Below are 24,104 nucleotides of genomic sequence, written 5' to 3'. Positions count from 1 at the left end.
CATACGATGGCAGAAGGTGGTCAGTGGTGAAGCCACAGCTGCCTGGGGCAATGTGTCACCAAGCAGAGCCCAAGGAGCAAGCCTGCACCTGTGCTCCACAAAACACAGCATGGATAACTCCCAGACTGCCCAGAGATGTTGAAACACCTCCTCCCTCCCTAAAGAAACTGAGCTAGTTGGTCTTCAGAAGGGAAGGCAGTGTAGGCACTGGAATGTGGGCCGCATGTTCCCGCATTGCTGGCAAGGGTGCCCGATCTGGCACTGCAGCTGGCTGGTGGGAGGGCTGCATCCTACTCCAGTAGGCAGTACCCTCGTGTGGGCTGAGAAGGCCCAGAGCTCAGGGAAAAGAAGAGAGATGGCCATCGTCATAGCTCCAAAATTCGAGGACATCACGGATGTGAGGGATGGGTGTGTCCTTAACCCTCAGAAAGGAAGACACGGCCACACTAACCCTGCCCATAGCCAGATGACAGCACTGGGGCAGCCCTCTGGTCCCTGTGAATGCTACGGCCACAGACTGCAGTCCCTCCCTGATCCACAAAATCATGTGATATTTATCACTGATGTGCCTGAGATGAAAGGTGAAGAAATAAATTCATCCCCACTCTGGAGACAAATAGCTACAAACACAGGACTTTCAGGCAGCAAGGAAGCTGGAGGAATTATGACTGGGTCCAAGCTGTTTTTTTTACAGCCTAATTTCACAGTAACTTTCAGGCTACGCTCTCCAAGCCCCAACCTGCGCCCTCCTGCAACCTGTGTGCAGTAGTACTTTTCAGAAGGACCCTTGTAGCTAACAGAGACCAGAGCCAAAGAAGGGCCACGCCCCAATCTGACACCAGTGAGAGATAGTGCCTTAGTCAAACACTGGTCACCACAGACAGGTGCCCACCTCCTACATAAGCTCTTCTGTTTTCTGCTCAGATACAGTGGGAATGAGGACAAGGTCAGCTTCACAGGCCATTTGGGTCAACTTCAGAGTACCACATAAAAGAAGCAACCATGGCCTTCCAGCCAAGATCTCCAGGCACAGGATGCCACACTTCCTTGCCCCAGGGCAGTTACCAATCTTTCTGGAAAAACCTGAGTCAACTGAAGGCCAGTACTTCAAGAAATTCTACCTTAACCCAGAGGTAGTTACTTAGACAAAGCTCTTCCCCATCCTCAAATCAAAAAAAAAAAATCCAAACCCCTACCCCCAATCAAATGGGATAATGCCAACAGACAACAGTCCCGAGCTCTGCAAAGCATTCTAAAAAAAGACCTGCGGCCAAATAGGGTGGAGGCCAGAGAAATCAGCAAGACGGTACCTGGCTACCATGACTGCCAGTTTCTGGAGCTGAGGAGGTGAGGGAAGGATGGCAGGCTCAGTGAATCCCACGGTCAGCACCAATAGGAAATGGCTGCCCCCCACTAACTTTCCATGTTCCCTAAGTATCTGCTGCTATTCTTTTTATTAAGGTATAATGTACATAAAGCAAAATACATGGGTTTTAAGTTACCTATAGTATTTCTGAAGTTCCCATTTCTTCCTGAACACTCCAGGATTTGGTTGGGTCTGGCCAACCCTCCCCCGGGTACCACAAGAGGGAAAGAAACGGGCACTGGGAAGTTCTCAGCAGAAGCAGTTCACGGGGTTGGCCAAGAAGCCCCTTCAGGCTGCCCCCATCAAATCCTCCCAAGGCAACAAGGGGTCCTAAAGGGGAGTGGCTCTTCCTCCATCCATTTGGTTACCCTTCACACAAAGAAAAACAAAGCCTCCGCAGCTGAGTGTTACTCCACCCCACTGACCCTGCCTGTCCCTTTCCAGGGTCAATGCTCTTACCCGTATGTTAAAGCCAATTCCAATATTCTAATACCACCCAGCCACACTGGAGGTTAAAATTACTCCCTTGCCATGATTCAGGGACTCACCCATCCTCATATACAGGTCCCTAGTTATAAAAATCACTGAGAAACAGAATCTGGACATCCAGGGATCAGCCCCTGAAGTCCCCTCCCCCACTGAAAAGTGTTTTGCTTCATCATCTCCAAAACAGGCCTGGGCACTCGGGGGGGTTAGCTGGATCTTTTCTGCATAAGACTGTCACCTTGGGGACCCTTCTCAGGGCCACCCCAGGTGCACACTAACAACTCCAGGGAATTTATCAGGGTAAGTGGAAAAGCCATGCCTGCCTTTACGAGCAACCATCTGTCCTGCCACGCTCACAGCCAGCATTTCCATCTCTTGCAAAACAGCTCCATGTTGTATTGGGGGGGGGGGGGGAGGTGATGCAAAGGGGAAGAGAACAACTGTTGCTGTGGATGTCTCTGCTCACCACCCCATGCGTCCCCCTCCCCCAGCCAACTCATTTTCTGGCACTCACCCGAGTGTGTGCTGCTCTGGGCTGAGGAATCGGAGTCCTGGGTGCTCCAGGGTCGGTCCCAGCCTGTGAGACTGAGGGACTGTAGGCCAAGGCACAAGTCATTTGCATCTGGGAGGCCCCGGGAAGAATCTTGCGCAGAGGTGGGGAAAAGCATCCTGCTCGTAACTGTTTCTTCTGAGTCCTGGAAGTCTGCTTTGGACAGGAGGACAGCAGAAACCCCAGAGTTAAGGGCTGTTTTCCCCAGTATTATCAACAATAAATATTAATAATAATAGTTTCCCCGAGCTCAAGGAGCAGACATCCAAGTCGGCCGGATGCTGCGGCCGCTGCCTCTGCACTTTTGGGGGCGTCAGAGCAAGAGCAGTTGCCATACAGCCCCCCTCCCCACATACACACCCCTATCCCGTCTGCATTACAGACTGGGCCAGCATGTGATCAGGCTGCTGATGCTTCCCGCTGCCAGTGACATCAGCCGGCTGAGCTGTGCAATAGAAAGCGGCATCATCCCTCACAGAATGGGGGAGGAGCAGGAGGGGACGACAGGGAGGAGACTTGCCTCCCCGGGAAAAGATAGCACAACAGCTACTTGGAACAGTCCGGGTGCAGTGCCGGTAAGTCAGGGTTCCGAGGCAGCGCCCTCCGGTCTCCAGCAATGGTGGCCAAGCGGCCCTGAGGCACGACTGAAGTCCTCTCCGCTGACAGCAAAGCCAAAGCAGTGACTGCCTGCTTGTGTAGCTCTGCCCTCCTGCCCCTCCCTTCCCCTCCCTCTGCTCTCCACCCCCAAACCCAAAAACACTCTAGTCCTGGATTCTCTCCAGCTGCTTGCTCAAGCCCTGGTTTTGCAGCCCAATGCAAAGCTTCACAATCCTGCTAGCAAAAATCTATGTGCTCCAAGTGGCCCCTGAGCAGCACCCTGACACAGCAGTGTTTACCACTGAGGGATGGGGTAACCTTCAGAAAACACTGCATACTGGGACCCTGGGAAACACCTGGTGCTCCAGGCTTGTCTGGAGCACATCACAGAGAAAAGGGGTCAGCTTCAGCAGAGGGAAGGGAGTCGCCAGGCTGCCCTCGTATGTCCCACCACCCACAGGCCAGAGTAAGCTCTGCCCTGACCAGGACAATCCCTGTCCCTGGTTCCTCTCGCCCCAACAGGATGGGCATGAGTCATGAGCAGCTCTGTCAGGTCCAGCCTCCCTTCCCTCGGGCGGCCGGACATAGGGACAGACTGAGGCAACACTGCTAAACAGTTCAGACAGACAGAAAGAAAAGCAACAGTCCCAGTGCTATTCTACCCCTTCAGAAATCCAGTGCTCAGGAGCTCCCACCAGCCGGCCCTGCCAACACCCTGTCTCCGGCCTTCCAGGAGCACTCTGAGCCTCCCAGCTAGCAAGCTGGGAGGCTCACTGATGCCTCTGGCTGCTGGGGCCCTCACTCAGGGGTCCTGCTCAGGACCAAGGCCCCACTTCTGTGACCACTCACAGCTCCAGCAACAAAGTACAGCTCTGCCCAGATATTCTGGAACCTCCGCCATTTCCTCTTTGGTGACGTGCTCTCCCGTATCAGTCCTCTGCCATCATGACCTGTAGTCACAAGGCCTCCTCCCCAGAAAAGAGGGTAGAGAGCAAAGGTCCCAGCCTCAGCAGGCAGGCTGCTCACACCTAAACCATGCTGGTGGCAGTACTCCGCCTCACCTGTTCTCCCATGTCATACGGGCAGTGACCAATATAGACAGGGTCCCAGGTGGGCAGAGGCAAGAAAAGTGCTATTAGCCACAGGATAAACTAGCGAGAACCACCTGCAGTACATACCCCTATGTCCTTGGGCACTCAGGCAGAGCTGAGAGGGGAGAAATGACCAGTCTGTGGGAGAGACTCCTCCCATTAGAGGTGGTTTTTTCTTTTCTTTTTCCCTTCTTTTTTCTTTAGAGCTTTGCTGCTATGTCATCCATCCACGTTATTCCCGTCTGGCTATAGATACTCTGCTTGCTCCCTGTCTGTGTTTGTTAAAACCTTGTTCACCACTGCACCATGTTGGTATTGTCCCCACCCCAGAACACTCCCTCCTGCTTCTCTAGGTCCACCCTCACAGAAGCTAAGGACAAACTTTAAAAATAATCTATGTGTACTAACTACAAAAACAATGCTGCCTTTAAAAACATCTATGTTTCAGTACCTGTGCCCACTAAACCAGCTATCTATATAGTCCCTTCCACCCCACAGCGAGGCCACCTCTGCCTAGACACAACTGCCCCCACCCCACCCTGACCTCTAAAACGAGGGTATCTGTGTGCATGACTACCCCCATGCCTCTGGCAGGAAGGATCTAATCATCGACTGTACTCTTGCTGCCCAAAGTCTAGTGAGGAAGAACAGCAACATCAGCATCACCAGGAGTTTGTTATAAATACACAATCTCAGCACCCCCGAGATCTATGGAATTGACCTGCATTTTAACAAGATTACCAGCTGATATGTATGCACACACCAGTTTGAGCAATAGTATCTATACAACTTCCATAACCTTCCCATCCCAAGCTGACAGACCCAGGCTTCAGCAGCAGGGCTGTTTAAGGATACTGATGGCTACGTGCATCCAGCTCTGTGATCTGAACACAACTCTACTTTCACTCCCAGCATCCCCACCATAGGCATCACATCACCTCTATCCTTATCCAGACATCCCCCATCCCACATTCTCTTCCAGAAAAAGGCTTTCACAACCACTGCAGGGTTCCTTCACTAGATCCTAAAATCAATGAAGGCCATACCCATTAAATGCTTAGTGTAGCAGACTGGGAAAAATTAAGTAGCTTTAAAAGTCCAACAGGATCTTACTTTGCTCACCAAGTCTTGCCACTGTGTGATCTCGGTCAAGTTACTTAGCTTCTGAGCATCTTTGTAAGGTGGCAACAGCAGATCCTGACTGTTTCAGGATCACATAAAACATCTGGTACACTGTCTGACACAAAGCATTTTATCAGTTTTCAGTAGGGTGACCATGTAATTTATCATCCAAACCAAGATGTTTTTGAGAGAAAGGAGGCAAATTTTAATAATCGTACCAGGACAAAACTTCCAGTTCTAAAAAAAGTCACAGAGATGTAAAGTACAAAGAGCATAAGGTAAAGAGTTAGTGATACTGTAGTAATGTCGTATGGTGGCCAACTGCGACTATACTTACTGTGGTGGGCACAGGGTCAAATACAGAATTGTCGAATCACTATGCTGTACACCTGAAACTAACATCATATTGTACGTTAAACTACGCTTCAATTAAGAAAATCATACCAGGACAGCAATCTCACAGATGGTAGACCTGGTAGGCATGATCACTCTTATCTGTAGCCTTTGTGTTCAGAAACATTTTACTCAAGAAACAGACTTTTTCTGAAGTAATCCCTACACCCAACATGGAGCTCAAACTCATGACCTCGAGAACAAGAGTCACACACTTTACCAACTGTGCCATCCAGTTGCCCCTCCAGAAACAGGTTACCCAAAAACGCTCCTTTCCAATGACTAACTGATCCCTTCTATCCAAATTTACCCCTTGCTGTCCACCTCTTCTCCGTGTATTGAAAGAAAGTTTGAGAAGTAAACTGTCAACACAGCCTAACATGCAGTGAGGTAAGAGGTCTGAAAAGCAAAGGCTAATTGTACTGAGCAAAAGCTTTTCTTTGCTTCTCAAGCTCACAGCAGATGCTGGACAGGGATGTGACCCTTTTTACTGGAGAATATTATTTATAATCTTTTGCCCAGCTCCATCTACGTACTCTCAAGTACTAAAAGCTGATAAATGGCACAAGATGATGTGATAATTCTTATTCTAAGGCAATCTAATGAACAATGACTCTCAGTTTAAATGCTTTTTCCTACAAGTTTCCTTCATCCATACCCGTAACAAACCTTCTGACTTAAGTTTCTTAATTTAGTTCAAAATTTTAAAAATCATTTCCCTTTGAAACTATCAGTTATCTTCTTTACAGTTAATCCCCCAAATTTCTTAGCTGGCAAACAACTCAGGGAAATAAGTAAATTGACCCAAAGTTCAAAGTTAGCCACAATCTCAACTAGAGCATCCCCTGGCAGACTCAAAATGCAGAGGTGAACCAGGGACCCTGGCTCCAGGGCTCAGAGTGGCCTCATCTCTTATCTTTTCCATCTTCGTAAGAGGCTGTCGTTCCTCTGATGACTCCTCTGCCAGCAAAACTCAGCACAGCATTGCTCAGGGTCGTCTGCTGCCACCATTCTTGAGATCTGGAGACTAAGGGAAGACAAGAACTGTGCTATGAGGCCCTCACTTGTGAAGCCGTTAAGTTAGGAGGCTCCACTGTACAAAGGCAGATGGTGACTGCCAGAAGTCGGTTGAGGCCCATGGGACACCTGGGTTGGCTTCACAGAACAGATGAATCACAAGCTGATCCTAGGAAAAAGATCTAGTTCCATGAGGAGGGAAGGTCAGCAAGGTGTGTTTGTACCAGTGGAACCAAGGCATGCAAGTGAGGGATGTCTATGGACTCTTAAACAGGAAATAACAGGCTGAAGGGTCCAAGATGAACCAGAGATCAGAGCTCAGAAGGCCCATCAGGGAGGCCAGGGATGAGAGGGAAGAAGAGCTGAAGGGAAATATGTTAAATGGCACAAGCAGACTACAAAGCTGCATCTATCTATACCATGATTAGAACAATGTGAAAATTCTGTCCATTGATGGAAATTTTGGTAAAGAAACAGAAAAATATGAACAGCTACTGTATAAGGTCAGCAGACTACTAATGGATTTTCCTTTAGTTAGTGTACAATTATAACAATGCAGAATAAAATCCATCCTCTCCTGTCTTTTCCCTCTTTCAACCTAAGCAGCACACTATTATAGTTTGTTTAGCAACCACACTCAAGCTCTTTTACAAAATCTCAACTTTATCCCCAAATTCCAGGCTCTGGGAATAGCAGAGATAGGACACTGCATTATTTGTTCCCATTAGATTCTTTCAAAAGACCAGCTTTATAGTCAGCTGAATCTACTTAAATCAATGATTTATGGTTCTTAAGGTTTTAACAAGCCTATAAAGTAGCATTTCTAAGAATTTATTTCTAAAAAGACTGTCTGAAAGACAATTTTCTCACACAAAATCAAAAAAACCAAAATGATGATTTTTGGAAATCCATCTTGGCAACTTAAAGAGAAAGAACAAACGTGCAAGAAGTCAGACATCTGTCAAGATCATTTCAACTGCTCTATTTGTACTTCGGCCCTTAACTACTCCTATGCCAGGAAGACTGCAAGCTTCTCCAGAGCAGTACTCCCCAAACTTTAAATGACTTGGGAATCCTTTTAAAACACTGATTCAGGTTCAGTGGGTCTGGGTCAAGCCCAGAATATGCGTTTCTAATCAACTCCCATATTATGTCGACATTCCTGGTATGCTGGCCACACTCCGAGCAGTACAATTTTAAAAGGGTTTTTCTACTCCAGATGGTCTCTTCCAAGTAATTCTTACTCACCCCATTCTTACCCAACACCACTTTCCTTCATGGTGTTCATTCTACTAAACAAGTACCTTCACTGGCTCCCTAATGCCTCTCATATCAAAGCCAATCTTCAGGCCCTGGCTTATTAACTTTCTCTTACACTAGTCACCAAACATTAAAGGCTAAGCTAGATTTAATCACAATTCCTCAGAAATTCACACTCCAGAAAATAATTTATCGTTAATCTATGTGCTGATAAGTGAAACAACAGGTCAGATGAGAGAGCGTGCATGATGGCTAGGATACTCTGGAAAAGCTTACACATGATTTTACCTATGCATTAAATTACATCAGATGAAAGTATGAGAGACAACTGATTTACTTTCTACGACCCATCAGAAAAATAGGATCATTGGCTTATTTTAGTCTTGACTGTTTTTAATAATCTTCAAATTCCACAAATTGTTTCAATAATCAAAAGTGATTTCTACAATATTCCTTAAAATAAACATTAATGTTTAGATTCTAAAATGTCATATACCATGTTCACATAGTAGAAAATTCAATATTGTTAAAAAGTTAATTCCCACCAAAGTGATCTATGTGGTTAGTGCAACCCCAATGAAATACCTGGCCTTTGAGCAATTCAGTACGGAAAGACTTTTTAACAAATGGTCCTCGACTGACCAGACATCCACATGGGATAAAAAAAAAAAAAATGAACCTTAACCTCTTACCTGACACCATATACAAACATTAATTCAATATGAATCCAAGAGATCTAAAAAAGGTAAAATCATAAGGCTACTCTAAGAAAACATCAACTGTCCTTGTGACTTAGGGTTGAGGAGTACACAGATGCATAGGTTTCCTAAGGAAGACACAGAAAGTAATGGTCATTAGAAAAAACTTTTGATACATGGGTCTTACCAGAATTAAACACTTCTGCTCATCAAGACTCCATTAAGAAAATAATGACAAGCTATGAAATGGGAGAAGATATCCGCAACCATATCTGACAAATAGCTAGTATGGACAATATAAAAGAAATCTTAACTCAAAAGTAAAGGAAAAAATATTTTCAAAAAGGCATAAAATATTGAAAAGGCATTTCAAAAAGATACATAACACGTCAGGAAGCACTTGAAAAAGTGCTCATCATTAGTCAAAGAAATGCAAATTAGACCACAAGAAACCACTACGTACCCACCAGACAGCTAAATTTAGAAAGATCGGCTCCACATTTTGCCAACATTTAGTGTTGCCGATGAGATCTTTCATGCATCATACATGCGGTACAATCACTTTTGAGAAAGGTCTGTGAATTTCTTACACAACTAAACAGACTATTCTAGGACACAGCAATTCCATTCCAAAGTATTCAACCAAGTGGGATGAAAGTATGCTTTTACAAAAAGGTCTATACATGAATGGTGATGGTCTTATTCATAATCACCAAATCTGGAGACAGCCCAAGTGACCATCAACAGAAGAATGAAGTGTGACACATGTATATACTGGAATATGACTCAGCGATCTAAAGGAATAAACTACTGATACATGCAACATAGATGAATCTTAATTACACTAAAAGAAGCCTTACATAAATGTACTTTTACCTAAAGTTCTAGAACAGGCAAAACTCATATGATGAAATGAAATCCGATGGCTGCCTCTGGGAGAGGCAGCAGGGCCGTGGAAGGAGATGACTGGGAAAAGGTAGGAAGGACCTTTGTGAGGGGAGGGTAATGCACTACAACTGACGGGAGTCCAAGTTGGGTGTGTGTTATTTGTCAGGATGAATCTCATGATCCACAGAGGATTTGTGCATTTGTGTATAAATTTTACCTCAAAATATTATCAGCAAATACTGAACATTAATGATATGCACACTGAAGTATTTTTTTTTTTTAATGTTTTTGAGAGAGAGAGGCAGGGAGGGAGGGAAAAGGGCAGAGTGAGGGGGACAGAGGATCCGAAGCCAGCTCCACACTGTCAGCACAGAGCCGAATGTGGAGCTCGAACTCAAACTGTGAGATCATGACCTGAGCCGAAGTCAGACACTTAACCAGCTGAGCTACCCAGACACCCCTGCACACTGAAGTATTTAGAGGTGAATTATATTCACATCGGCAACTTACTTTGAAACTAACTGTGAAAGGTAAACAGGTGAAAAGATAAATGGTTAAGGGGGTAAATAAACGAATACGTTGTAAAGCCAACTGACAAAATGTTTACCATAGTATCTAGGTGAAGGGCTTTATGGGTGTTCACTTCATAAATCATTCAGCTTTTATGTATGTTGGAAAATGTTCATAAAAATACCGGGTGAAAGCGAAGTCAGGCTTTTTCTGACAAAAGGCCAAGTCTGATTGAACTGATTGGTTTGACAATAAGAACAGACTTCATTAGATTTTATGGTTGACATTTTCCATAAGTACAGCAAGTTAAAATCTACAGACCTAAGGTTTTTGACAATACATACTTTACGTGAGAAGATAAAACACATCTTAAGATACTGTGCTGGCAAAGGTGTATTTTTAAATTAACATTATTTTAATTTTCTCAATCCTTTAGGTAAATTAAGGTAAACAAGGTCTCTAAGTCAAAGAATGATAGACATAGTTGTTATCTAAAATCTTCATGAAGCTCTCTTGGTACACTTTCAAAAAACTGAGAAATTCAGTGACTGATGACTTGGGTAAATCTTTTTGCAAATTAGATGGTTTCCAGTTCCTTGTTTGTCACAAATATGAAGGAGTAAATCGAACTGCCAGCAAGTACAAGACTAAAAATAATGACAGATGTCTAACTTTTCGCTTGGAACTTAAGGAGTTCAAACAATTGAGACATGCTGCTCCAATTAACTCCTTCATTTCCCATCTATTTATGTGAACAAGTTTACTCAGAACACAGATCTGGAAAAAAAAAAAATAGGAATATATATCGTGTTGAAAACCCTGAGTCATTCCAGCAATAAGTGAGTCGTCCAAAATTACATGGGTTTTTAAATGTCCCATCTATCTCATTAAGAAGCATTTCCAATAAACAAAGAAAACTTTATGAAAATTTGTAACATTTAGATGGTCTTAATTGCCCCAGCAATCAAAGGCCACAGCAATCCAGAACACCTACAGCCTTTTACTCACAGAAAATAATTTAAGATTTCTATTTATGTACTGTTTTTGTTGCAGACAAGTATAATGTAATCAGCCAAAGACCCGTAAGTGTACAATATTACATTAGGATAAATTCTGTGGGAGAAGCAGACTACAAATATGAGGAAAGGAGAAAAGGAATAATGAAAAATTTTCTACTGTTAAAGAATGGGTTTACACATTTTTAAATAGAGAGGAGGTATCAAATACCTTTGATTTCCACTGGATACATTTTCACTTAAATGATTACTTAGATATCAAATTCAACATGCAAGAAGTATGTTGTATTTTTAAATTTTGTATGTTGTATTTTAAATTATTAAAATTTTTGTATGTTGTATTTTTGTATGTTGTACTTTAAATTATTTTAAATAATTACTGTGGTAAACTATACATCAAATTTTACCATTTTAGCCATTTTTAGGTATACAGTTAAGTACATTCATATTTTTATGCATTTGCCACCACTATCTATTGTCAGAACTTCATCTCGAATTAAAACTCGGTCCCTGTTAAACCAACTCCCCACTAGCCCCATCTCCAGTACCTGGTAACTACTTTCTGTCTGTAGGAATTCAACTCTTTCAGTACCTCACAGAAATGGAATCAGAGATAATCTGTCCTGGTGGCTGACTTCTTTTACTTTGTATGATGTGCCAGGTTCATCCATGTTGTAAGCATGTATCAAAATTTCCTTCCTTTTTAAGGCTGAATAATATTCCACTGTATGGAGAGACCACATTTTGTTTCCTGCTCAACTGTCCATGGACATTTGGGTTATTTCCACCTTCTGGCTATCGTGAATAGCACTGCTACGGACACTGGTGTACAGATATGGTTTCAATTTCCTTTTGTATATACCTCCAAGTAGAACTGCTGGATCATATGGTAATTCTAAATTTTTTTATTTTGGGGAACTACCATACTATTTTCCATAGTGGCTGCACCATTTTACATTCCACAGTGCACAAGTGTTCTAATTTCCCCACATCCTCACCAACACTACTTTCTTTCTTTCTTTCAAACAACCATCTTTATGGGGATGAATTGATGGTATCTCATTGTGGAGTATACTGGTGGGTTTTTTTTTTTTTTAATTAATGGGATGTGTACAAACAATTGTTTGAATGCTGTTGCTGCCTAGTTCATGAATCCCTTAGACCACGTTAAAAAAAAATCTCCCCCACACCAGGATTTTATTGAACAATGTTTCTTCCTATGCCAACCAAGTGGTCCTTCAAGGCAAATGCCATCTTCCTACAGGATTTTGCTTCACTGATCACAGAGATGATTCATAGATGAACATGTGACCCAATCTGGGCCAGAATAACCCATTCCTAGGACATACAGATGAGTCCAGGCAGAGGGACAACCCACACCAAGCTAACTGGGAGTCCTTTTTTCAATTTTCCTATTAAGATACAGTGGAGGAAGAACCATTTCCTAGCTTCAAGATGCTAGAGGATGTGAACATAACCCCTTACTCAGGTAATAGGCAATTGTGCAAAAGGAGAAAATAAAACCCACACTTGGAGAGAGAGACAGACAGGATCTTGGCAAGATTGAAGGCCCTGGATTCAGTGTCCTTACTTCGTTTTCCAGTCATTTCTTCCTATTCCATGAAGTATATACCAAAAGACTTCCAACAATTCTCAAATTTTGCCAAAGTTAGTTCTAATCAGGTGTTTGGTCCGTTGCAAATAAGAGCACTGTGTAGGGATGCCTGGGTGGCTCAGTCGGTTAAGTATCCAACTTCGGCTCAGGTCATGATCTCACAGTTCGTGAGTTCCAGCTTCGCATCGGGCAGTCAGCACAGAGCCTGCTTCAGATCCTCTGTCCCCTTCTCTCTCTGCCACTCCCCCTGCCCATGCTCTCTCAATCTCTCACTCTCAAAAATAAAAATTTAAATTTAAAAAAGATTAACAAGGGGCGCCTGGGTGGCTTGGTCGGTTGAGCGTCCGATTTCGGCTCAGGTCACGATCTCACAGTCCGTGAGTTCGGGCCCCGCGTCGGGCTCTGTGCTGACAGCTCAGAGCCTGGAGCCTGTTCGGATTCTGTGTCTCCCTCTCTCTCTGCCCCTCCCCTGTTCATACTGTCTCAAAAATAAATAAATGTTAAAAAAAAAATTAAAAAAAATAGATTAAGAAGAGTGCTCTGCATAATTCAGGTCCTTTATCAAGGATTGACCAAACAAATAATTACTACATGCAGGATGAGAACTCTGGGACAAATGCCCCCAATTCCCTGCCACCAGATGAGAGCGAATCAATCACAAAGGATCTAAAAGCACACTTGGTTAAATCTCCCACCCCCCAACTGGAGAGCAAACAAGCCCCAGAGAGGGTCAAAGTGACAAAGCTACTAAGTGGAAGAGGTGGGATCCAAATCCAGGATGATACACAATGGAATACTACGTGGCAATGAGAAAGAATGAAATATGGCCTTTTGTAGCAACGTGGATGGAACTGGAGAGTGTGATGCTAAGTGAAATAAGCCATACAGAGAAAGACAGATACCATATGGTTTCACTCTTATGTGGATCCTGAGAAACTTAACAGAAACCCATGGGGGAGGGGAAGGAAAAAAAAAAAAAAAAAAGAGGTTAGAGTGGGAGAGAGCCAAAGCATAAGAGACTGTTAAAAACTGAGAACAAACTGAGGGTTGATGGGGGGTGGGAGGGTGGGTGATGGGTATTGAGGAGGGCACCTTTTGGGATGAGCACTGGGTGTTGTATGGAAACCAATTTGACAATAAACTTCATATATTAAAAAAAATAAATAAAATAAAAATAAAGACATAATTTTCTTTCTTTAAAAAAAAAACAAAACAAAAAACAAATCCAGGATGAACTCTATTGCTTCTCTCCCACCCTGGGGCACTTTCTTAGGCCCAGGTCTGCACTCATACATGTCCCAACTCAAATTCTTGGGTGCCTGGGTGGCTCAGTTGGTTGGGCGTCTGACTTCGGCTCAGGTCATAATCTCATGGTTTGTGGGTTCCAGCCCCATGTCGGGCGCTGTGCTGAAAACTTGGAGCCTGGAGCCTGCTTCGGCTTCTGTGTCTCCCCCTCTCTCTGCCCCTCCCATGCTCATGCTCTCTCAGTAATAAATAAAAAACGTTAAAAAAATTTTTGAAAAAGAGAATTAAAAACAACAACAACAACAACTTGTATTCTCATTTTCCACTTAGGCCCCTGTGGAGTTTTGTACTAAAGCCACCTCTTCCTATCAAGAGATCAATTCTTACAACTAGCTTCTCTCCGCTCTTATTACCATCCCCCTCCCCCAATCTCTCACTTCTTCAGCAAAACGTCAAGGTCACATTCTGGTGCATCCAAGATTCCACTGCCAGGTGTGTGTATTATTTTTGAAAGTGACAATTTAGCTTCTTCCCAATGGAAAGAGGCCACCTTATTCAAATCCAGCTCCACCTCATCTATGGCTCCCGGTTTGGCAGGTGCTCCAGCTCTCGGAGGCTTGAGTCCAGAATACCACACGCTGCCAGAGGGTGTGCCCAACTGTATATAAAACTAGCCTCATGTAAACACAATGAAATGATGCTATACTGTTCAAATCTGGGGTTTACCTAAGTTCCTTAAACACGACACCAGACTGGAGACCCCTTACAGTGCGAAACCACAATAGAGCTAGAAAATATAAAAGCTAGTGATGTGAAAAGAACCATGTGCTTTCATATACTATGGAAAAGTAAACTGGTACATTTCTGGAAGGTAATCTGACATGTGCACTCAAAGCTTTGAAAGATACTTATTTGATTAAGGAATTTTACTTCTAGAGATTTATTTATTCTGTGTCCAAATAACCACAGATACAGACAAAAGATTTAACTTTAGGCACTTCTACTAGTGTTTAAAACAGACACCTATTTAAGCAAATGATCTCTAATAGTTCGAAATTCTTAACTTTTGTATACAATGAACAATTTGGCAGTCTGCTAAAGCCTATCGATACTAAGATTAATGTTGTTCAATATATAAAATAGTGATAATTTTTGGAGTAATGAATATAAAAAACATTTTAAAATATGTTCAGTGACTGTAAAGAAGTCAAATATAAAATGTCTGACCATCCTAATGAAGATTATCATTACCAAAGTATTAGGCCTTGCTAATATTATTGTGATTTGTTGCCAACATTTACAACAGCAAGAAATGCTACATTTCAGATAAATACTGGTGAAAATAAAGATCTATTCACCTGTCCATGTTACTAGTCTCCCTGAGTTCTATCCAAGAATCTAGGGTAAGAATCTCCTATTGCATCTATTTACACAGTAAAACGCTATGTAACCTTGACAGAGACATAGAAAATTAATGACGTTAAAAGAAATAGAAAAAAAAAAGAAATAGAAAGCGGCAAATCACTATACAGTGTATTCAGAAAGCTTTCGTTTTAATAAATATATACTGTATCTATGTTAGAAAAATACTGGATATGCTAAAATGTTAACCGTTATCTCTGACTAGTGGGATTACACAGGATTCTTTTCCTTCTGTTTCCTTCAAAATGTTTTACAATGAACATATTTAAACAAGGAAAACATACAGCTTATTAAACAGGGTAAAGGTAACTTAAAATTTAATATCCCCTAAATAAATTTGAAAAAATTTCTAAGAATTTTTACAAAGAAAAATCCCTATTAAAAGATTTTAAATTTGACATTAGGAGTTCGAGGACAATACAAAATTAGGATAATTTAAAATACAATAAGCCATAGAACATTAAAGATATAAGGGACTTTGGAATCCACTTAGTCCAAGCCCCTCACTTCACAGCAGTAACACTCTCTCCAAGTGTGAATTCTGGCTTTAACCATTCACCTCTGCACAGTTCCCTTTCATACCATAGTTGTATTTCATTTTTAATAAGAAATGAGTACAACACCTACATTCAGAAGTTGGGATGCACACACTACAGTGGGAGTAATTCTGCCTGTGATCAAAACATCATGGAGACTTAGCTTTGAGCAGCAAAGCCCTGACCCTCCAGCAGATGGGGATGGTAGCACACAGGCCAAGGCTTGCAGAAATGAAACGTCACACTCCCTACTTCATCAAGTGACAAAAAGAGCAGAGTTCGTGGACAGGCTCTAGAACACTCTCCTAGGACCTTTCTCCTTCCATGGACTGGAGTGTCAGGGCTGCTTCCCCCTCTCAGCAGAGCACCTCTGTACTCAACTCTATACCTCAAGTCCAAGCATTGTTCTGCCTTCTCTCTGCAGACAGTATCACTTGGAGCTGGCTGAGAAAGTAAAAGAGCAGGAAGGAGCAGAGTTGGACACAGTGAGGGACAGACATAAAGGTGCTGGCATCCAGTGTGTGCCTGCTCTCCACTCCACATCTGTGATCCCGCCCTACAACAGGCCCTGTCGAGATTATTTTTAAATAAAAATAAATAAATAAATAAAAATTCTGGTAACTTGGGTGTTCTTGGAACACTTTTAAGTAAGGTTCAGAACTTAAGGACGTAAATCTACATTTCTAACCATATATTATGAAACCTAAGTACACATCAACTACTTCTGATGGGAATTTACATTCCAATCAAGACAGGCTGTGAATGCGAAATCTAATGTAGGTCATTAGAATAAACTGCATATAATCTTGCAATAAATGTATACCAAATCATGCTATACACCTAGTACTAATACATTATACATCAGTTATATCTCAATAAGAACTTTTTTTAGTTTATTTAGAAAGAATGGGGCGCCTGGGTGGCGCAGTCGGTTAAGCGTCCGACTTCAGCCAGGTCACGATCTCGCGGTCCGTGAGTTCTGAGCCTGGGCTGTTGGCTCAGAGCCTGGAGCCTGTTTCCCATTCTGTGTCTCCCTCTCTCTCTGCCCCTCCCCCGTTCATGCTCTGTCTCTGTCCCAAAAATAAATAAACGTTGAAAAAAAAAATTTTTTTTAAAAAAAAGAAAGAGTGTGCACACACGCTTGAGAGAAGGGCAGAGAGAGAGAGGGAGAGAGAGAATCCCAAGCAGGCTTTGCGCTGTTAGCACAGAACCTAATACAGGGCTCCAACTCACAAACTGTGAGATCATGACCTGAGCCAGTATCAAGAGTCAGGTGCTTAATTGACTGAGCCACCCAGGTGCCCCTCATAAGAATTTTTAGGGGCCCCTGGGTGGCTCAGTCAGTTAAGCATCCAACTCTCAGGTTTTGGCTCACGTTGTAAATCAGTTTAACAATACACTTGGAAAGTATCCATCAGGGAAATGTTAACCAACCTTCCCCTACTGGGACAGGAAACTTTTTTTTTTTTTTTTTTTTTTAAGATTTTATTTTTTGGGCACCTGAGCCAGCCGGTGTTTATAGTGTGGAGCCTGCTTGGGATTCTTTCCCTCCTTCTCTCTGCCCCTTCCATGCTTGTGCTCACTCTCTCTCAAAACAAAACAAAACAAAACAAAAAAAAAAAAACCTTAAAAAAAATAAAAAGATTTAAAGCACTTTAATTCATGGCACCATTTGTAAAGACCTCTACTTTCACATATTATTTTCCTTTAAAAAGAAAAAAGGCACATTAAACAAATCTCTCCGAATTTTGGTCACAGTAAGAAGTTATCCAAGTTAAATTTTGTCTAAAACAGAGGGATTGCTGGTAAAACCACAAAGTCAACTGATGTGCCTCAGGATGAACACTTACAAGTTAGTCCATACTTTTTTTTTGAGAGAGAGAGAGAGAGAGAGGAAGGGAGAGCATCATGGGGGAGAAGCAGAGAGGGTGACAGAGGATCTGAAGCAGCCTCTGCGCGGACAGCATTAAGCCTGATGCAGGGCTCGAATTCACGAACAATCAGACTATGACCTAAACACACTCAACTGACTGAGCTGCCCAGGAGACCCTTGGCCTGTGCTTCTGTGTTCAGTGGGAAAGAGTCCAAGGACAGAGGTTCAAAGTGGGGTCACAGCTATTCCAAATCTGGATCTGTACCTGCACACACACCTTCCTAGGCAGAGATGTGGAGTGACACAAGTGTGACTTCAGGTCAATTACTATTCCTATTCCTAGCCATCAGCATGTCCTCAAGAGTTAAAACTGCCTATAAGGAGTGTTTGCCACTCCAAGCCCATTTTTTTTTTTAACGTTTATTTATTTTTGAGACAGAGAGAGACAGAGCATGAACGGGGGAGAGGCAGAGAGAGGGAGACACAGAATCTGAAACAGGCTCCAGGCTCTGAGCGGTCAGCACAGAGCCCAACGCGGGGCTCGAACTCACAGACTGCAAGATCATGACCTGAGCCGAAGCCGGCCGCTCAACCGACTGAGCCACCCAGGCGCCCCTCCAAGCCCATTTTAATGTCCTCACGGGACTTATTCACAGCAACTATGTGACAATGAATTAAAAAGCTACATATTTTCTTTTAACTTCACTATAAAGAAAGGAATGACAATGGTTTTTCAGGCCCTTTGGTTTTTCCAGAGTACCTGGTGGAGTTTCCACTGAAAGAGAAAAAGAAGGTCAGTAGGAAATTCAACAAGAGAAAAGATAAAAGACTAATACTGTGTTTAGGGAAAAAAAAAAACCAAAAGTTGTTCCACTTTAAAACAAATGGGAATTCAACTAAGAATTCTGCTTACCAAATCAGAAAAATTAAAGGTATAATACGCAGTGGTGGAGTCACTTTGATAATCTTCTTCTCTGCATAATACATAAGACAAGTAGTCTCAAATTGCTGGAGGGACCATAAAAGGAAAGCATTCCCATAAATCATCAGAGCTTAAAAAATTAAAACTGTTCAACTTAGTAACTGTATTGCTAAGAATCTCTAAGTGAATACACATTAATGCAGGGAAATGCCTGCCTATAGAGATGTTTGTCACAAAGCTATTAATGGTGAGAAGCTGAAAATAACTACTTCTCTCATGAAGAGGTAGGGACTTAGCCAGTAATATTCCTTTCTCCGCACATGATACAGGTGAATGCGTAAGAAGTTTGGGAGGGAGAATCAACCACACAAAGCAAGACTACAACTGTGTGAAAATGTCCAGAAGTACACAGAGACAAACAGTCATCCAAACAACCCAAGTAGACTACAGGGAGAATATATAAACTGGTACTGAATTTCCCAAATCCTCTATAACAAATATAAATCACACAGAAAAAATTCAGAAAATGGTTTTTAAGAATTTAAAATCTGGGTATGTTCTCTGTCAAAGGAATTCATGATACATTCAACAACAGTGTATTTAAATAAAAATAAACTGTCTTTTAAGAAAAGAACCTGGTAAACCTTCTGGGATACTCTTGGTCACATGCATCAAGAGTCTCTTTGTGCTTATACCCTATACAGATGTTAGCAGTCCAGTCCTTGTAGGATGCTATCACGAGAGGGAGACATGGTCAAAGACTCTCATAAGGGCGGGCCCCTGGGTGGCTCAGTCGGTTGAGCAGCCCACTTGATTTCAGCTCAGGTCATGATCTCTTGGTTCATGAGTGTGAACCCCACGTCAGGCTCCACTCTGACAGCATGAAGCCTGCTTGAGATTCTCTCTCTCCCTCTCTGCCACTCCCGTAACTCATGCTTTCTCAATCTGCCTCTTAAAGAAAAACAAAACTTCTCCTACACAGAAGTTCACTGCCACATTCAAAGCTAATGAAAGCAGTGTGCACACCTTCAAGTAAGAAAGGAAAACATAAAGTGAGAATTATCTCTTTCCTCAAATTCCTGAGCCTGGAGGCACTTTAGAAGATTCTTTCATGTGCAAAAAGCATGTAAATGCACTGCTTTTTAAAAAATGTCCACAAAGAGTCAGATACAATATTTCACATCATTCCTCAGGTATTGTTTTGGAGATCTGTCCCTACGTCCGTATGTGTGCACTCACATCAACTTCATTGTTTTGTGGCAGCCCATTCCATGCGCTTAATATATTTCACCCTGTCTCTACTGATGGATGCTTGGGTTTCTCCTAGTAGTTATTTCTTCTTCTGCTACACACAGTAAGGCAACATATATCCTTCTACATTTATTTTCACCTTCTTAGACAAACATACTTGGTAAGGGCATATACCTTATGATCCAGTATTTTAAAACTGACAGATGTTGGCCAAAACTGCCCCAAGAGTAATTCCAGTTTGAATTCCTAACTATATGAGGGCTATTGCTCTACATCCTTACCATACTTTACTTTTTATGCATCTAACAGGTAAAAATTAGAATCCCATTGTTTAAATTTGTGATAAAATTCTGAGACTGAATGACAAAGGTCTACCTATCCTAGTTCTTTAATTTTGTAAGATTTAACATGCTTTCTTTCATTGTCCCCCTTTCCCACCTAATATTTTCCATCTCAGAAAACCATTCCACCTAAGTTTGCCAAACAAATTTGATTCTGTTCTCCCTCATCCGCCACAATCAGCAAGTCCTAGTAAACCTACTTTTGAGAAAAATTCACACTAAATCTGTTCACTTACCTGGTCTCCACTGTTACCATACCAGTCCAAGCCAACACACTTCTCACTCACCTAGACTACTGAAATAGCTTCCTGTTAACTCTGCTTTACCACTTAACACTTCCCACCCTATTAAGAGTTCCACCCCTTAACTCTGCTAACTTCAGACCCAGCCCTCCTACCCCAGGACATTCATTCCTGTTTGCTCTGCTTACAACAATCTTACCCTGGTATTAAACCACTTCCTCTGTATGGCTGGCTCATCATTCGGGTCTTAAGCTTAGTGCCAGTTCCTGAGAAAGAGGATCTCCTTTAATCCTATGTGGGGAAACCATGCAATCACAAGCCCTCCTCATGCTGCCCTTCTCTATCATGCTCCCTTGCTTCAGCCAGCACCGTCTGAAGATCTGCTGGTGTTCCCTGCTACACTCCTGTAGTTACATATACAGTTCATAGCTCTTTTCTACATCTGTATTCCCAGCATCTGGAGCAGTTTATTATATGGTGACTAAAACCATGGTCTCTTCATGTGTGTTCTAACCATCTTAAAACAGGTTTTAGTCTAATTCGTAAGAACGCTCTGTAATTTAAGAAAGTTAACCTCTGTTATGTACTGCAAATATTCCCTTCTCTTCACATGTTTCCTCACCAAAGGCACACAATTCGATGGTTTTTGTTATTTCCAGAGTTGTGCAATCACAATTTTAGAACTTTCCATCACCCCAAAAAGAAATGGGTACTTTCAGCACTCACTCCCATTTCCCTTCAACTTCTCCCAGCCCAAAGAAACCCAATAATCCACTTTCTGTATCTATGCATTAGCCTATTCTGGGCATTTCACAGAAAAGAAATTATGTAACACAAAGTTTTTTAGCTGGCTTTTTTCACTCTAACTTACTGTTTTTTTTTTTGTTTTTTTAGAAAAAAAATTTTTGTTAGTATTTATTTTTTGAGAGAGCGAGGGAGAGCACACCAGCAGGGAATGGGCAGGGGGTGGGGACAGAGGATCCTAAGCAAGCTCCACGCTGACAGCAGAGAGCCTGATGCAGGGCTTAAACTCAAGCCATAAGATCATGATCTGAGCCGAAGTCGGACACTTAACCAACTGAGCCATCCAGGTGCCCCCAGCTTACTGTTTTCAAAGTTCATCCATGTTTTACCATCAAGCAGATCTTTACTCCTTTCTATTGCCAAATAAATAGTTCATTGTATGGATACACCACACTAGTTTACCCACTCATCAGCTGACAGACATCTAAATGTTTTCCACGTTTTGGATATGATGAATAACAAGTTATAAACATTCATATACAAATTTCCATGTGCACTTGTTTTCATTTCTCTTAGGTCTACACTGGGAGCAAATTTCTGAGTCCTATAGTAGTGACTTTCTGTTTAACCTTCTGAGTAACTGCTCAACTGTTTTACAAATCAGCTGTAACATCTCATATTAGCAATGCATGAAGACTCTAGTTTGTCTACAAGTGTTATTGCCTGCTTTATTTTCTTACAGCCACCCTACTGGGTATGAGCAGCTCAACTGTTCAAGACTTGACAATCTGAACAAAAAGGGGTAAGTGCAACAGGTCAAGACACATCAAACACATCACATCCTTGAGTTCACAGTGATAACAGAAAATGATTTACTGATCAGCCTCAGACAATGCTGGAGAATCAGCTCAAAGTTATGAAAGAAAGTATATGAGGGTGCCTGGGAGGCTCAATCAGTTGAGCGTCCAACTTAGGTTCACATCGTTATTTCATGGTTCCTGAGTTCAAGCCCTACATTAGGCTCGCTGCTGTCAGTGCAGAGTCTGCTTCACATTCTCTGTCCCTCTCTCTCTTTCTGCCCCTCCCCAGCTCATGGTCTCTCAAAACTGAATAATTAAAAAATAAGTATATGAAGAAAAATAATCAAGCATTTATGTGGTTTACTGTTTTATTCTTCCAGGTAAATCAAATAGTTAATGAACCTAAGTTTGCTTTTGTAAAAGTAAACTTATAAAGCCTATCAGCTAATAAAGGCACACGAATTAGAAAAGTGTTCTTTGGCAACCATTAATGAATTAATGCATCCAGGTGGTGACCATCAGTGGTGCCTATGGCCACTTTACAGAAGTGCTCACTATCACCCAAGAAGTGCTCTCCCATCCTAAGGGCAGGCTGGAGTAAACCTCTACAGTATCTGCACTTTGGCTGTCAAGCAATCTCAAATATAAAAGCCATTAAAAAAAAAAAAAAAACTTACACCCAATACTGACCAAATATTTTCAAAAGATCAACAGAATCATGAGGCAGCAAGCTTAACATAAAACCTATACTTGAGGAAATAAAGGCTTAATAAGGCTAACAAGATTTTAAAATAAATATGCCCAGAAACTAGAAGAGACCTTAAAAGTTAAAATTTGATTATGTAAATAAAACCAATAAATGGTATGATTGGTGTAACACAGCTAAAAAACTTGATATTGAAGCAGAAAAAGTAGTTTTCCAAGAATTATACTGAGGACAAAAATGTTGAAAAATGAAATTGGAAAAACTACTCACTACTGTGCAACTGGATACGTCCTAAGCTCTTTACATGTGCCAGCGCTTTACATTTCTTTACAGCAACCGTTCACGATAGATACCAGTACTAGAGAAGAGTTAAACCAAAGGTTAAATGAAAATTTAAAACCATTCAAGTTTCATTTCCAGTTGTGGCTGACAAGGTTATTCAGACTAACCGTCCAGAAAATAAACAATGCTGCGTAAGAAAGATGACATGATCTTACAAGCATCTAAGATCACAGAAGATGGTAGAGAACTACCAGTTTAGTTCTGAAAGAAAGCAGGAACCCAGAAGAGAAAGCAAAATACCAGAGCACCACAATCACTAACCCTCTGAAGGTATCTGCCTGTTCAGCAACAACATTGGGGTTTGGCTCTAAGACCTGAAGAAACAAAGGGAAAGAGGTTAAGATTCCTAGCATGCCCAGCAAGGAGTCTTACCTTAGAGACAGGGTGTCCTGTTGGACTCCAAGTGCACCTCAAGGTAAAAATGAGCCAGAATGAAGTCAGGGACCAAAACCCCTCACCAAAATGCCAGAAATTAAAAACTCAAAGGTGGAGCTTAACAGCAAATGAGGCACAGTACAGGACAAGAAGTAAACTAGAGTATAAGGCTAAAATGTCCAAAACAAAGGGGAGAGACAAAACAAAAACAAAAACAAAACAGAAAATACCAGAGAGAAGATAAGAGACAAATGATGGAATGAATAAGTAAATGTTTAGAGTCACAGGGAAAAAGAGAAGAATGAAGCAGAGGAAATATATGAAGAATGACTATAAACTGAGCATGGAAAAATACCCATCCATACATATAAGAAGCCCAAGAACTCACAAAGAAAAAAAAAAAAAAAGATACTGTATGTGGACTCAGAGTGAAACAGCAGAAAACACAGGGACAATTAGAACAAGCCGTAGGAGAGACAGACAAATAACAAAAGATTTCAAAAAAGAGCAACAGATTTCTCAAAACAAAAACGAAAACCTGAAAAGCCTTAAGATAATCAACATATACAGAGTGGAATGATAAATGCCAACCAAGAATTCTATAACCATTGTGTCCTAAGAAATGGAAGTGAAATACATTTTCAGGGAAAATTTTTAAAAATTCATCGCCAGGAGACTCACACTAAAGAGAACACT

At 41.9% G+C, this 24,104-nt stretch overlaps 1 protein-coding gene across 15 annotated transcripts in view; it reads right to left on the bottom strand.

Annotated features, from left to right (window-relative positions):
* CPEB1 (cytoplasmic polyadenylation element binding protein 1) overlaps positions 1 to 24,104 on the bottom strand; it is a 91,903-nt gene that overhangs the window by 23,645 nt on the left and 44,154 nt on the right. For 7 of the 15 annotated variants that reach the window (XM_045448634.1, XM_045448631.1, XM_045448629.1 and 4 more), the window contains one exon: positions 2,367 to 2,555. In XM_045448634.1, coding sequence (XP_045304590.1) covers positions 2,367 to 2,520 — 154 coding nt within the window. In that variant the 5' untranslated portion in view covers positions 2,521 to 2,555. Of the gene's footprint in view, positions 1 to 2,366; positions 2,559 to 2,762; positions 2,867 to 2,922; positions 3,112 to 24,104 lie in introns of those variants that run through there. The other 8 variants (XM_045448632.1, XM_045448630.1, XM_045448641.1 and 5 more) reach the window with 4 other exon arrangements.

This window comes from Leopardus geoffroyi, chromosome B3, assembly GCF_018350155.1.
Source record: "Leopardus geoffroyi isolate Oge1 chromosome B3, O.geoffroyi_Oge1_pat1.0, whole genome shotgun sequence".
In the NCBI taxonomy this organism is placed as follows: domain Eukaryota; kingdom Metazoa; phylum Chordata; class Mammalia; order Carnivora; family Felidae; genus Leopardus; species Leopardus geoffroyi.
The sequence above is the reverse complement of the archived record's forward strand: the minus strand, read 5'-3'. Positions and strand labels throughout refer to the sequence as shown.